This window comes from Myotis nattereri (genome assembly GCF_964212035.1).
Source record: "Myotis nattereri genome assembly, chromosome: 9".
NCBI classification, from domain to species: domain Eukaryota; kingdom Metazoa; phylum Chordata; class Mammalia; order Chiroptera; family Vespertilionidae; genus Myotis; species Myotis nattereri.
The window spans coordinates 66858317-66874150 of record NC_138084.1 but is presented as its reverse complement, the minus strand read 5'-3'; the positions used below and the strand labels follow the sequence as shown (position 1 = coordinate 66874150).

Here is a 15834-nt window from a genome sequence, read left to right as displayed (position 1 = left end):
ACTATTTAAAGCAAAACACAAGTTACAGAAATAAACCAAGACTTTGTTTTGTTTTATAAAGGATAAAATGTAGCAATTCAAACACTGGAATTAGAAAGCTGTTTATGTCTTTTTCATACAGTATATTCAAATTTCAAGTTATATGTACACAATCCCAGAGCCGAATATAATTAGGTTATTTAAATATCTGAAAATAAAACATGCTTTTTCTACATAAATTATTTAAACAAAGTATATGTCACTTTTCAGAGTTGGAAAGTCAAAATTTATCTTGACATATTATGAATATTAAAGATAAAATTTTAAAACACAACTTTTAACAATGTATTGAGCCATACTAAAATATTTCTCCAATTTTTTTTTAACTCTACACAAAAATGACAAAAGGACTTTTTAATTTCCTGAAGGGATTCCAAAGATGTCTTATATTGTGAAAGGCACTCACAGGTCAAAACATTATCTATATTATACAACTTGAGGCCCGGTGCATGAAATTCGTGCACAAAATTCATATGTGTGTGTGTGTGGGGGGGGGGGGGGTTCTCAGCCTGGCCTGCAACCTCTCCAGTCCGGGACCCCTCGGGGGATGTCCAACTGCCGGTTTAGGCCCAATCCCGCCAAACCAGCAATCGGACATTCGCAATCTGGGACCGTTGGCTCCTAACCACTCACCTGCCTGCCTGCCTGATCGCCCAAGCCACTCTGCCTGCTTGCCTGATGCCCCTAACTGCTCCCCTGCCAGCCTGATCGCCCTCACTGCTCTCCCCTGCCAACCTGATAGCCCTAACTGCTCTCCCCTGCTGGCCTGGTCACCCTAACTGCTCTGCCCTGCTGGCCTGGTCACCCTAACTGCTCTGCCCTGCTGGCCTGATCACCCTAACTGCTCTCCCCTGCCGGCCTGATTGCCCTAACTGCTCTCCCCTGCCAGCGTGATCGCCCCTAACCACCTCTGCCTTGGCCCTGCCACCATGGCTTTGTCCAGAAGGATGTCCAGTCTAATTAGCGTATTACCCTTTTATTAGTATAGATTCCATTTATAAGAGGTACCTACAGTCAAATTCATAGAGACAGAAAGTAGAAAGGTGGTTGCCAGAGGTTAGGGGGCCAGGTAAATGCCAAGTTAGTGTAATGAGTACAACTTTCAGTTTAAGAAGATAAAAAAGTTCTGAAAATAGATGGTGGTAATGACTAAGAAACAATGTGAATGTTCTTAATGCCACAGAAATGTATACTTAAAAATGGTTAAAATTAGATACATTTTATGTTATGTATATTTTACCACAATTTTTAAAAAAATCATCTAGTCCAACTCCCTCATTTTACAGAAGAGAAGCTCAAAGGCATCACGCAATTTGTTCAAGTTCACATAGCTACTCAATAATACAAACAGAATTAATTTCTAATTCTATTTCCACTAACGCCTCTAAATTCTTTCTAAAAATAGGAGATACTGCTAGAGACAGTGACCAAAGGAGATATGTGACATATCACAAGACAAAATTGTGCAGAAAAAAATTATTTACAATTATAATCAGACTTAACAATCAGATTTTATTATATGCATTATTATGAAATATTTTATTCATAAATCTATTTTATGTCACTTGTTTTCCTTTTCCCTTCTTACATTTTTCTAACTTATGTTCTTTTTGTTCTATTTTATATATCTTTAATCCTTAAGTCTCCTTTAAAGCAAAATAGGAAATAAACAAATGAAATGTATGGCTGCCATAATTGTAAATGAGTCAAGTTGAACTATACCATGAATACATGACTTACAAAAGAAAAATGCACAGAACATTCTACAACTTTTTCAATAAAAATTATAAAGTTCAAATTGCAAGTTTTAAAAGGCTCATTCCCCAACAGCATAAGAGCAGCTTTGTTATAGTGAGATGTAAATTTAACCATGCCAGGATTCCTACTTCTTTAAGCAGTTTTGTGCAGGAATACCTTTAACAACAATTACCTTGGAAACCACTTGGCATGTTCTACCCAGGGGTCATCTCCAGATTCCCAACACCGTAAGCCACCATCACAGCAAAAGCATTTGACATCATCGTTTCGACCTAAGGAAACAAAAGACTAACATTAAATACACACGTGTTCTCAAATGTCAATCAAAATGAACTAGATAAAATGTAGAGCTGTGTAAGTTTCTTACCCACATAATAGAAACCAGCACTTGCAAGCTGCTCAGGTTGAACTGGAACATTAGGAGGCCAGCACATAAATGTTCTCAATCGGGCTGCATGTGTCTGCATGCTCAAATTTGAAATGCTAAACCTCAAGGTATCTAGAGAATTCTCCAAAAATGGGCAGTTGGGGAAATGTCTTCGGTGTTCTGACATAGCATCATCCTTTGGTTCCCAGTTACTTAGTTTCCCACCACAAGCAAAGCAAGCTACCCTATCTCCAGGTCCTATGTAATAAAAACCAGCTCTTGCCAATTCTGATGGTGACAAAAAGGTTAATGGCCACAGGTGGTAAGTAAGCAATCTGGCTTGTTCAGTGCTCATTGCATAACTGTAGGGGTTAGTCCTCAATGAGGAGAGGTCTTCAACGGCTCTAGAATGAATAGGGTTTGATGAAAGGTTGGGATAAGAACCACTGAACGATCCCCGTTGTTCCAAAGTAGGAGACAATGAATGTGTAACACTGTTTCTCACTGGAGAAGTCGTCTTAAAGGTGGACTCCAAACCAGTAACAGAAACCAGATTCTGAATAAAGCTACAGCTAGGGTAGAGCTGTTTGTGTTTTTCAATAGGACTGTCTCCTTGTTTCCAGTTATCCAGCATCAGGCCACAGCAGAAGCATTTGACCTTGTCATTCACACCCGTGTAATAAAAACCAGCGCGAGCAAGACTCCTTTCTGAGACAGGAACACCAGTGGGGAAAGTCGAGTACGTAGACATTCTGTAGAGTTCACATGAAAAGTCATATTTCATTTTGTGTTTGTTGTCAATTGTCCAATTTGACAAGATAGTACTATCTTCCATTATAGTCTTTTTTTGATATGAGGGACCTGGGACAAGTCGTTGGGAGGTAGTTTTGTGCATGAGTGATTTTACTTTTTGATGGGCAAAAACTTTCACATGAAATTTCTCATCTCTTCATACCAAATTAGGTTTTTACTACAAAAAAGAATCAAATGATAGGCGCCTACTTAAAATTTACTACACCTAGTTTAGTGGATTTACACCTACGTTTACACTCGGGTAGGATGAATATCCCCTCTAAATTACCAAGATACTCTGTAGTACTCTTTGGTATTATATTAACTCTTTTAGGCAACTCAGGTGCTGTTATGTCATTATTTAGTGTAATACTAATATAATGACCTGAAAGCAGTCAATACGCTTCTGAAAATATTTAAAACTAATTGACTTTGAAAGGAGGTTTATATTTCCAAAGTTCTAAACAACTACAGAATACCTAAATTTGCTTTTGGTTGTAAACTACAAAGCCTGGATATCAAGCCAATTACTGATGATGCTATAAAAGGAAAAAAACTTTATGCAGACTTCTTTCTCTACAAGCACTTTAATATAATTTCCAAAAATAAAAAATACAAAATCTTATTTTAGTCTAGTAAACAAGAATTAAAGTCTTCATATGGCCACATTATCTAAAGGCTAATTTACAAAACTTACTATCATAGTATTTACTTAAGTGGATTATATTAGTTTCAGATAGCTTTTGGGGACATCAATACCCACAAGCTTTGTTGAATTTATTCCTGTTATACTGTTTATGATGTCAAATGAAATGAATTTTGCTTAAAGCTCACAAACTGCTAATTTTTCCTCCTTTGTTAATTACTGTCTATATGTTTCCATTTCCTGCAGCATCATTATTGTGTTGTTTTTCTTCCTAACTTTGCATACCACTTTATTATTATGCTTGACCAACTGAAGGTATTTTCTCTATTAACTTAACTAATTTAACCATAAAGTTCCCACAGGAGAAACTTTTTACTTTGCATTTAAAAATTAACCTGTCTTTCATTTAAGGATCATGCACCTATATCATTCATTTCATAATTACAGATAAATAAATTTATCAAGGTAACAGCTTGTCCTTTGTAGTATCATAAATGCCTAATAAAATATTGTATTACATAATGTACCAGTAATTAACTTTACTATTCTTTCTGAAAACCCTTCACATTTAGAAAATATAATTCATACACAAAATTACACTCCACAGAGTTCAAGCTATATCCCTTTATAAAGTTTCTGGGTCTCCATAATGGGATTTATTACTGCAGCGGAAAAAAACGAGGGGAAAAAAGTAGTCTCTTCAAAGCTGTAAATCTGGAAAAAAAAAAAAAAGCTATTTTAGGAAACTATTTTCATAGTCAAGAGCATTTATACACTACTATTCAATGAAGTCCATAAAGTCTAAAAATGATTTACACTTTAGAAAATACATGTTAATTCACAAGCAATTTATCACAAAAACTTTCTAACTGGGAAAAGTTAATTAACTAAAATAAATGCAATACAGATAGGCCCCTTAGCACTAAGTACATATATCTATATTTTAAACGTACAACTTTAAAGACAGATGGACATTTACTTAGATCAAAATATTCTCTCCTCGGTCTCCTCCCCTTTTCTGGAGACAACTTTCAATCGTTTAAGAATTTCCCTGGCAAAACCCATCAGCAACAGTGCGGCAGTAATTAGGCAGGAACGTTTTATTTTTAATGCCCAGTCTCTGCAGGTCGAGGCACACTGACCAGTAAGCGCGAGATGCATCAGGAATTCACTAACACAAACCTTTATAAACCCCACCACCCCCTCCCAACTCTAAAGCGACCGCCACAGACGGCGCCCCGAAACCAGCACGGAGCACAGCGGCCGGCGGACCGGGACCCCTCGCACGGAAGCTTCCGTTCCAGCAGGACTCGGTCTCACACCTCTAAACGATACACTCTTCCCCGCGGGCACCGTGACAGTGATTTCTGACCTCTTTTGTGCAAACTGCAGCTGGGTGGGGGGTTGACTGGAAGGAAAAAGGGCAACGATGGGCTTCACCCACTGAGTTCCCGGAGCCGCGCTCACAGCGCACAAAAGGCCAGCAACGCGGCGGGCGCAGCCGGGACGATGTCAAACGTATCCTCTCGCCGCCCACAAATGCCTCGGTTCCAACAGATTTAAAAGGTTACGTTTAAAACCCTGCAAACGCGCTGGGAGAAAACTTCCGGAAAAGTGGGCGGCGGCCGGAGCAGGCAGGCAAACAGGCCGATGTTTAAAAGCTATTTTCGACTGCGGGTCGTGGAGTCCGCGCTTCCGAATGAAACGAGAGCCCGGGCGGGAGCAGGGAGCGCCCCGGACGCGCCGCCGCCGGGCTGTCTGCCCTCGGGCCGGGCCGCCGCGGCTCGGCGACGTGGGCCCCGCGCCCCAACCCGCCTCGCGCGGTCCCCCCACCGCCGCGCTCACCTCGGTGCCGGCGGCGCCCACGGAGACGGCGCGGCTGCCCCTCGGCCTCCACGCGACGCGCAGTCCGACCAGCTCCGGTAGGCGCTCCCGAAGCCCCCACCCCCGCCCAGGCCGGGCCCACACCGACGCACGGTGACGTCAGCGCGCCCGGCGGGTTGCGTCACCGCCGCGCCGGGCGCCGGGGAGTCTGCGGTCGGAGGGCGGGAGTCGGCGCGCGTTCCTCTGCGGTCAGTGGGTCAGCCGGCGGCATGCGGTGTGGGCAGCGTGCCCGGCGGCCGGCGTTGCGATCTCCACCTCGAGGTTGGAGCGCTTTGGACCTTTCCTGCTCGCTTTGTCCCTCACGTCCTCCCGGGGGGACGTGACACACCGTGAGCCGGAGCGTTTGAACCCGGGAAATCCTGCGGGAACGCCCCGGCGCTGGCGGTCGTGCGTGTCGTCGCGTCACCGCGCAGTTATGTGACCGGCTCCCGGCCAGATGCCTCCGGGGTGACGCCTGCGCTCGCGAGGGGCTGCCGCTGAGAATAGTCAGCCGGGGGGCATTTCTGCTCCGATGAAGTCAACGGTTGTCACCGTTTCCCGCAGTTGGAGCCGTTTTCATCCACATGCAACAGCTCGCCGTGGAAATGGAAGCAGGCGGGAGCGTTGGGAAGTGAACAACGTCAGGTTAATGGTGAAGGCTTGATCTCATCATCGTTTGGGGATAATATTATAATCATACCTATTTTATAATGAACCGGTTCGGTGCCTTTTATTTTTAAACTTTTGTTCGTTTTTAAACTGTTGGTTTTCTGTTCCAGAGATTGCACTAACAAAAGCGTGTCCTTATTTCAAAAGCTCCTCTCTAGCCACGAGACAGTATTTCAGGCAAGGGTTTACTCCCAAGTTTTCATGAATATGGCTAGAAAGGAATAAATATATATAATATATATATGTGTGTGTGCATATATATATATATATATATATATATATATATGAATGAACCACAAAGGATCCCACTTACTGAAGTTTTAAATGGTTAGCTGGGCCCTAACCGGTTTGGCTCAGTGGATAGAGCGCCGGCCTGCGGACTCAAGGGTCCCAGGTTCGATTCCCGTGAAGGGCATGTACCTTGGTTGCTGGCACATCCCCAGTAGGAGGTGGCAACTGATTGATGTTTCTAACTCTCTATCCCTTTCCCTTCCTCTCTGTAAAAAAGGAGTAAAATATGTTATAAAAAATAAAATTAAATAGTTAGCTGGTAGAATATTGGAAATAAGAAATCTTGGTGTTGCTAGTCCTGGGCATTTTGTCCCACCCCCGCCCCCACCCCCATTTAATGCCAGAAACCGTGCCATAGGGTACATGTTTGTCATACTGCAGCGAGCGCATTCCTTCATGTAGGTCCTGTGTGAGGACGCTCTTTGCCAGTGATATCAGACCCCTTCTTTCAGGGGAACTCCGGGGGCAAACATTTCAGAAACTTCCAAATAGCAAGCCACTGAGTTAGGCCGCCGGGAATTCCAAGATCCTGAGCCATTTCCCATTTTCTGTCCCTGCCATTTCTGTCTGCCAGTCAGTCCCAGAACAGAAGGTTTTCTGTCCCAATGGTAATAGTAAAAAGAAAAGTATGTGTAAGTTTGTGACACAAAGAAAAGAAATGCCATGGCTCCCAGTGACTTAAAAACTTCCAAATATGGCACGTGAGCTTTGGTATTTAGTTCAGTATTTAGTTCAAGTCACTGTTTCTGGGAAAGTTACAGAATCTTCCTTATCTATGGGGGAAATGTATATATAGCAAGAATTGTTCATTCTGAATGCAAGGGTATTTCTCTTTTTCAGTTCTTGTCCAAAAAAAGATAATGAACATACTTCAGTATAGGGGAAAATTCAAATTTCAAACACTCAAAAGCCTTAGGTATTTCCCCCAAAAAAGTATGTAATAACATTCAGTTATAATAAATACTACTTTGTAACTTTAATCTTGTATAAACTGTAATCTAGTGTTAAATTTATTCAGTTAATCTTTTTTTAAAAATAATTTTTATTTCTTAAAGTATTACAAAGAGTATTACATATGTCTCCTTTTTTCCCCCCCTTGACATTCCCCCGACCTCCCCTAACCCCAGTGTCTTGTGTCCATTGGTTATTCTTATATGCATGCATATAAGTCCTTTGGCTGATCTCTTAACCTCCCCCCCAAACCCTCCCCAGGCTTCCCACTGTAGTTTGATAGTCTGTTCAATGCTGCTCTGCCTCTGCATCTATTTTTGTTCATCAGTTTATATTGGTCTTTATTATCCGTTTCAAACTCACTGGGGCCGTGCCCACCTCACCAGGGCCGCCCCAACCTCACCGGGGCCATTTCGAACCACCGGGGCCGTTTCGGCCTTACCGGGGCCTTCCCGACCTCACCAGGGCGGTTTCGGCCTCACCGGGGCTGTTTCAACCTCATCGGGGTTGTCCCGACCTCACTGGGGCCATTTCGACCACACTGGGGTCGTCCCGACCTCACCGGGGCCGTCCCAAACTCACCGGAGCCGTCCCAACCTCACCGGGGCCGTCTCTCGACCTCACCAGGGCCATTTCGACCTCACCGGGGCCGTCCCAACCTCACTGGGGCCGTTTCAACCTCACCGGGGCCATCCCGACCTCACCAGGCCGTTTCAACCTCACCGGGGCCGTCTCGACCTCACCAGGGCCATCCCGACCTCACCGGCGTTGTCCCCACCTCACTGGGGCCATTTCAACCTCACTGGGGCCGTCTCAACCTCACCGGGGCCATTTCAACCTCACCAGGGCTGTCCCAACCTCACCAGCACCGTTTCGACCTCACAGGGGCCATTCTGACCTCACCGGGGCCATTTCGGCCTCACCAGGGCTGTCCCAACCTCACCAGCACCGTTTCGACCTCACAGGGGCCATTCTGACCTCACCGGGGCCATTTCGGCCTCACCGGGGCTGTTGCAACCTCACCGGCACCGTTTCAATCTCAACGGTGCTGTCCCGACCTCACCGGGGCCATCTCGACCTCTCCTGGGGCATCCCGACCCCACCGGGCTGTCCTGGCCTCACCAGGCAACACGAAGTTTGGCATTCTGTCTTTTTTGGGCGGCTCCTTGCTGGACAAAATCTCCAGGCGTTCTTGGTGGCTGAATATCTGGTATGCTTGCTTGGATTTCGTTTTCTACTAAGTGCACAGACTGCTTGTCTGCCGTCTCCCAGCGTCCCATGTGAGACTGGAACTGGTGGATATGCTTGTGTGTTTGCTGGTACAGTGGTTCCATGTCGCCTGCTCCGGCTTCCTCCAAACTTGGTTCTGCTTCTTGAGTGTGTCCCTTATGGGTGTGAGGAGTTGAAATCTGCAGGTTGTTGGCTGGGGCTCTGTACTTGGTGTCTCTGCACATCCTACTCAGTCTCAGTGCTCTTCTTTCTTTCCTTCCAGTTGTAGAGCTTCCACTGGGCCAGCTTTCCCATGGCTCCGAATGATAGCTGTTTGTCCTATAGTTGGTAGTTTCGATGTTGCTGTGGGAGGCAGCACGCACAGGTCTGTACCTTACGCCACCATCTTGGTTCTCCTGGGTCTGCTTCTTGAGTGTGTCTCTTATGGGTGCGAGGAGTTGAAGTCTGTAATTTGTTGGGTTATGCTTCAAAAGCGCAGGTGGGTCTTTTTGTGCCTCTGGCACGGCTTGGATGGGGATGTAAATTGAGTAGGGCGGGGTCTCGGAGTCACCAGGGTAGAGCAAATAGCAATGGTGTCTCCGAGGCTCCTCACCTCTCTGGGACTCCGGGACTTCGCGTCCTCCAGTGCCGGCGAGCAGCTGTGCGACAGAGCCTCCCTCGCTTTCCGACTGTTGCAAGGCTGTGCCGCCTCTCCCCGTAGGGTCTGGTGCCTCATGATCCCGCCCCGAACCAGCTCAGTGGATTCGAGAGTTTGTAAAAGCGCAGGCGTTTCCTCTTGTGCCTCTGGCACAGCTTGGATGGGAATGTAAATTGAGTAGGGCGGGGTCTCAGGGAGTCGCCAGGGTGGAGCAAATAGCAATGGCAGTGTCTCCATGGCTCCTCGCCTTTCTGGGACTCCGGGACTTCGCATCCCCCATTGCCAGCGAGCAGCTGCGCTCCAGAGCCTCCCTCGCTTTCCGACCGCTGCAAGGCTGTGCCGCCTCTCCCTGTGGGGTCTGGGGCCTCAGAGACCCGCCCTGAACAAACCCAGTGGATTCGAAAGTTCATAACCCCTTCCGATTGAAAAAAACCATGCATCCAGTTGCAGCCCGCCTGGCGCACGACTCTGAATCTCTGTTCTTGGCGCCTCTGTAGCTCCTACTCAGTCTCACTGCACTTCTTTCTTTCCTTCCAGTTGTAGAACTTCCACTGGGCCAACTTCCCCATGGTTCTGAATGGTAGTTGTTTATCTTATAGTTGGTAGTTTCAATGATGTTGTGGCAGCACACACAGGTCTACACCTTACGCCACCATCTTGGTTCTCCCTACTCAGTTAATCTTTTTCCTATTTTCAGTGTAGAGTTGCTGGTGATTTTATTTTATTTTTAATATATTTTTATTGATTTCAGAGAGGAAGGGAGAGGGAGAGAAAGAAACATCAGTGATGAGAGAGAATCATTGATTGGCTGCCTCTTGCATGCCCCCTACTGGGGATCAAGCCTGCAACCCAGGCACATGCCCTTGACCAGAATCAAACCCAGGACCCTTCGGTCTGCAGGCTGATGCTCTATCCACTGAGCCAAACCAGCTAGAACGAGTTGCTGGTGATTTTAAAAAATAATGTGAATATTTCTGTTGAAGTTGCCATTCTAATATTTTTCACATTTATGTAGAAAAGATATTTACAGGATTCAAGACAATTTTAAGGGAAAAAATAAGATTGAAGGGATTTGTCTACCAGATAATGAGTTGTATAATAAAGCCTCAGTAATTAAGACAGTATTGTAGTAGCACAAGAATGGACAAATAAAAGAACAAGATAAGGAGCCCCCAATAGTGTGTGTTGTGTGTGTGTGTGTGTGTGTGTGTGTGTGTGTCTAGGTAGGTAGGTAGGTAGATATAAAGATATAGAATATACTATCTAATAAAGAGGGAATATGCTAATTGACCCTCACACTGTCGCAAAGATGGGGACGCCCACAGCCAATAGGAGGTAATATGCTAATTGCTGCCCCACCCTCAAAAGCAGCGCCCACAGCCACAAGATGGCCGGCAGGGGAGGGCAGTTAGGGGCGACCAGGCCTGCAGGGGAGGGCAGTTGGGGATGACCGGGCCAGCAGGGGAGGGCAGTTGGGGGCACCTGGGCCAGCAGGGGAGGGCAGTTGGGGTGACCGGGCCAGCAGGGGAGGGCAGTTGGGGGCGCCCAGGCCGGCAGGGGAGGGTAATTGTGGGTGTCCGGGCTGGCAGGGGAGCAGTTAGGTGTCAATCAGGCTGGCAGGGGAGTGGTTGGGAGCCAGCAGTCCCAGATTGTGAGAGGGATGTCCAACTGCTGGTTTAGGCCCGATCCTTGCAGTCGGGCCTAAACCGGCAGTCGGACATCCTCCAAGGAGTCCCAGATTGAAGAGGGTGCAGGCTGGGCTGAGGGACACACCCCCCCCCCCCCCACCGCCAGTGCACGAATTTTGTGCACTGGGCCTCTAGTATGTATACATCCATGTAATACATATATATGAATTTGATATATGACATTGATATTAGTGATAAGAATATTAACTATTCAATAAGTAATGCTAAATGAATGAATATTTTAATAGAAAAGTTAGATCTTGCCCAGCCATCGTGGCTCAGTGGTTGAGAATCAACTTATGAACCAGGAGGTCATGGTACAATTCCCAGTCAGGGCACATGCCCAGGTTGTGGGCTTGATCAGTGTGGGGAGTGCAGGAGGCAGCCAATCAATGATTCTCTCTCATCATTGATGTTTCTTATCTGTCTCTTCCTCTCCCTTCCTCTCTGAAATCAATAAAAATATATTTGTTTAAAAAGCTAGATCTTGTCCTGACCCGTTTGGCTCAGTGGATAGAGTGTCGGCCTGCGGACTCAAGGGTCCCAGATTTGATTCCAGTCAAGGGCATGTACCTTGGTTGTGGGCACATCCCCAGTAGGGGGTGTGCAGGAGGCAGCTGATCGATGTTTCTCTCTCATCGATGTTTCTTTTTTTGTTGTTTTTTTTTAATATATTTTATTGATTTTTTACAGAGAAGAAGGCAGAGAGATAGAGAGTTAGAAACATCGATCAGCTGCCTCCTGCACATCCCCTACTGGGGATGTGCCCGCAACCCAGGTACATGCCCTTGACCGGAATCGAACCTGGGACCTTTCAGTCCACAGGCCAACGCTCTATCCACTGAGCCAAACCGGTTTTGGCTCTCATCGATGTTTCTAACTCTCTATCCCTGTCCCTTCCTCTCTGTAAAAAATCAATAAAGTATATTTTTTTAAAAAAAAGAATCACCTGGGAATCTTTAAAAAAAAAAAGCTAGATCTTGACCTAAACTATTAAAGACATTCCTGGTAGATTAAAAACTCTAAAAGTGAATAGTTATTATTATGAATCTGATTTAAATGTATTTTGTGAATTGTAATCCATTATAGTTATTGTCATTATTGGTGCTCAGGTATTTTTAATCTTAGGCTAATAGGAATATACACATTAGTTTCTGAGTCCTTTGACATGGTCCTAATAGTCTTTGATTGATTTCCAGGCTGATTTTGTACATTTCTATAATGTACCATTTATTCAGGGTGTCCTGGTTCCTTTAATGGGAAATGGTATTTAAAGACTATAATCTGAATGTTTGTGGCGCTAATTGTTATTGAGTTGTATTTTTTTTATAACCTGATCCATGGACAGAGCTGGGTAATGTGGTCTTATTTTGTGTAGATGTACCAATAATATATTCAACTAGAACCATATGTATTCAACTACTTCCCTAATAGATATACTTCTGAGTGGTTTCCAATCTGTTACTATTACAAATAGTGCTGTAATGAATAGTTATGGACATAAATCTTATTTTAGGACATATTCCCCAGAAGTTAGTTGTTAGATCTAATGATAAATTCATAACTTTGCTAGATATGGTCAAATATCGGTGATGTTAGCATTTTGTAATCCACCTAGCAATGTATGTAAATTCCATTTTAGCTCCACAGTTTCACCAGGGAAGTAGGTTATCAAACGTTTGGATTTTTGTCAGTCTGTTAGATAAATAGTATTTCAATATGGCTTTTCTTGCATAAAACCAGGGAAAAATAAAAGGTAATTTTTATTTGGAGAAAATAAAACATGCATTTAAGGACAAAGTTTTTATCCGCTTAGAAGCTGTCAGAATAATGCCGTCATAACATTTTTCATTCTCACATACAGGTCTGTATGCATATGTGAAATAGATGTACATATACATTAACTGTCCCAGAATGCATAATGCTCTGCCTTGAGGCTATCAATAGGTAGACATTGATTTTATGTATTTATTTAAATATATTTTATTGATTTTTTACAGAGAGGAAGGGAGAGGCATAGAGAGTTAGAAACATCAATGAGAGAGAAACATCAATCAGCTGCCTCCTGCACACCCCCTACTAAGGATGTGCCCGCAACCAAGGTACATGCCCTTGACTGGAATCGAACCTGGGACCCTTTAGTCTGCAGGCCGACGCTCTATCCACTGAGCCAAACTGGTTAGGGCTAGACATTTATTTTAAATGGATGTCCTTACCTTTATCATGAACAAAGAAAAACCACTTTCACATAAAGACTTGGAAAGGGGGTGGGAGGAAATGCCCTTGCCATATTTAACAATCCTTAAGACAGTGAGAAATTTTGTAGGTGGGAGGTGGTACTAGGCTTTTTCCCCTTTACATCTCTTTTTCCTTTCTCCCTACTGAAGAAAAAAACTAGGTAATATAGTAAATGTATTCAGAATATATATTTTTTACTTTACTTTTTTATATTTCAATTACATTGGACATACAATATTATATTAGTTTCAGGTGTATAATCCAGTGATTAGACATTTTATAATTTACTAAGTGGTCATCCTGATAAATCTCATACTCACCTGACACCGAAATAGTTATTACAGTATTATTAACTCTGCGCACTATGACTATTCTGTAACTACCAATTCTGCATCTCCACCCCTCATACCAGTCTCATGTGGCTGCTTCTTTATATCCTTAGTTATAGGACTTCTGTTCAGCCAGGTTTCAGGCGGTTCTGAATGATGGTTGTTCTGTAGCTTAGTTGTAATTTTGATGTGGTTGTGGAAGGAAATGCCACCATTTGACTAGAAATTCCTATTTCAGTATAGTTTTAATTTCTTTGCTCTATTATGAATGACATCAAAAATCATTTCATATGCATCAATTGCATATGTAAAGTTTTATTTAAATAAGTATAAAGAATGTTAGGATTGATTGTGTGGTATTGTTAAAGAAGAAATTATTCTGACACTTAAGATGTCAACAAGTAAGGAAAAGGTAAGGTTATTCAGGACAGAGAGATAAGGCTCAGTTCTGAATACAGCAGACAGCTGAGGATGTTTATATAGCCAACCAGTAGAATAAGGGGGTCAGTGGATGTAAGATTACATAGTAGGGATATCAAGTGCAGGGGGCAGGGGGCATCCTTGCTAAACTTCTATTTTTTTCTCTTGTTAATATGTATTTTATTACAGTGATCTCAGCCAAGCACTCAGAAGGGTTTGGGGGAAATTATTTTTTCCTCCCTTACATCAGTATATATACTGTAGGGAAGGAAAAATCTCTACCTCTGCCCATCTTAGGTTCTCTAGCTGGAGTGCTGAAAATTAAACTGGTCAAAGCTAGATCCTCAGGTGAGGATTAACAAAATAAAAAACTTTTTGCCCATGTGGCTCAATGGTTGAGCATTGACCCATGAACCAAGAGGTCCCTGGGTCGATTCCCAGTCAGGGCATATGCCCAGGTTGTGAACTCAATCCCCAGTAGGGGGCGTGCAGGAGCCAGTCAGTCAGTGATTCTCTGTCTTCATTGATGTTTCTATCTCTCTCTCCCTTCCCCTTCCTCTCTCTGAAATCAATAAAACATATTTAAAAAACAACAAAACACGAATAGTATTTACTTAATATTTGAGCATTCTCAGCAATATATATATATATATATATATATATATATATATATATATATAAACTTTTTAAATCCTCACCACAGTCCTGAGATGTTGCTATATTATCCTCACTCCACAGATATGCACACAGTCATAAATATGTTAATTTTCCCAAGATTACTCAGCCCTAATCTGAACCCAAAGCGTGCACTTTTAATCCCTGTGCTGTACTGCCTTTTCAAAATTGCAGTGAGTCTAAAATAAGATATTGTATATAGACACCTCATACATGCATGTTTAATAAATGTCAGTTTATTATTAAAATTCTAATGTCTACATATTGCCTTTTTAAAATGTTCTTTCCTAAATTGAAATACCTTGCTTCATTATTCAGAAAACAGTTCCAAGTCCCACCATCTACATAAATCTTTTTTTTAACTGGGTTAAACTTAAAAATTCCCTTTGATATCTAAATTTGGCCCTTGATTCTCTATCAATGATTATGCCTTAATAATTTACTAACAGTGGTAATTAAGGTAGAAGAAATCTCTACCAGCCCCACTCACAGAAAGTCATTCATTCATTTATTCAATAAGGGCCTATTTGGGGACTCTTTCCCCCTCCCCACATAGGAGTCTGTGCTGTGAGATCTTTCCCCTTCCCCTTGTGGGAGTCTATACTTGTTCTTCAATAAATTTCCACTTTTACTATAAAAAAATTTTTAAAAAAATAAGGGCCTATTCTATGCCAGGCTCTGTGTCACATGCTAGACATATACTGGTGAACAAAACATGGTTCTCTTTCTCATGGAATATTTAATGATAGAATAAGACATTAAGCAAGTGTATAGCCACAAACTCTGATGTGTTATGAGTAACAAAAAGGCCATTTGAAAGAGAGTCTAAGGCAGCCGTGGGCAAACTATGGCCCGTGGGCCAGATCCGGCCCGTTTGAAATGAATAAAACTATTGAAAAAAAAGACCGTACCCTTTTATGTAATGATGGTTACTTTGAATTTATATTAGTTCACACAAACACTCCATCCATGCTTTTGTTCCGGCCCTCCGGTCCAGTTTAAGAACCCATTGTGGCCCTCGAGTCAAAAAGTTTGCCCACCCCTGGTCTAAGGGATGTAATTTAAGTGGGAGAAGTCAGAGAAAGCTTCTCTGAGGAAGTAACATCCAGGCTAAGTGAGACCTGAAGAATGAGTAGGATTTTGCTAGGGAAAGAGTGACTGAAAGAACATTCCAGTCAAAAACCCTGAAGCAGAAGAGCTTGTCATGTTTAGAAACTAAAGAAGCCAAGATAGCTGGGAAA

General features: G+C 43.3%; 1 protein-coding gene and 1 long non-coding RNA gene across 3 annotated transcripts in view; one reads left to right on the top strand and one right to left on the bottom strand.

The window, feature by feature from the left end:
• BIRC2 (baculoviral IAP repeat containing 2) overlaps nt 1-5837 on the bottom strand; it is a 23772-nt gene extending 17935 nt beyond the window's left edge. The window contains exons 1-3 of one of the 2 annotated variants that reach the window (XM_081098753.1): nt 5448-5837; nt 2165-4316; nt 1970-2069 (exon numbers count right to left, since the gene is read on the bottom strand). In XM_081098753.1, the coding sequence (XP_080954879.1) occupies nt 1970-2069; nt 2165-3059 (995 nt within the window). In that variant the 5' untranslated portion in view covers nt 3060-4316; nt 5448-5837. Of the gene's footprint in view, nt 1-1969; nt 2070-2164; nt 5132-5447 lie in introns of those variants that run through there. The other variant, XM_081098754.1, reaches the window with a different exon arrangement.
• LOC308524369 overlaps nt 5829-15834 on the top strand; it is a 22481-nt gene continuing 12475 nt past the window's right edge. Inside the window, exon 1 of the long non-coding RNA XR_013996403.1 lies at nt 5829-6117. This is a non-coding gene — a long non-coding RNA (uncharacterized lncRNA). The remainder of the gene's footprint in view (nt 6118-15834) is intronic.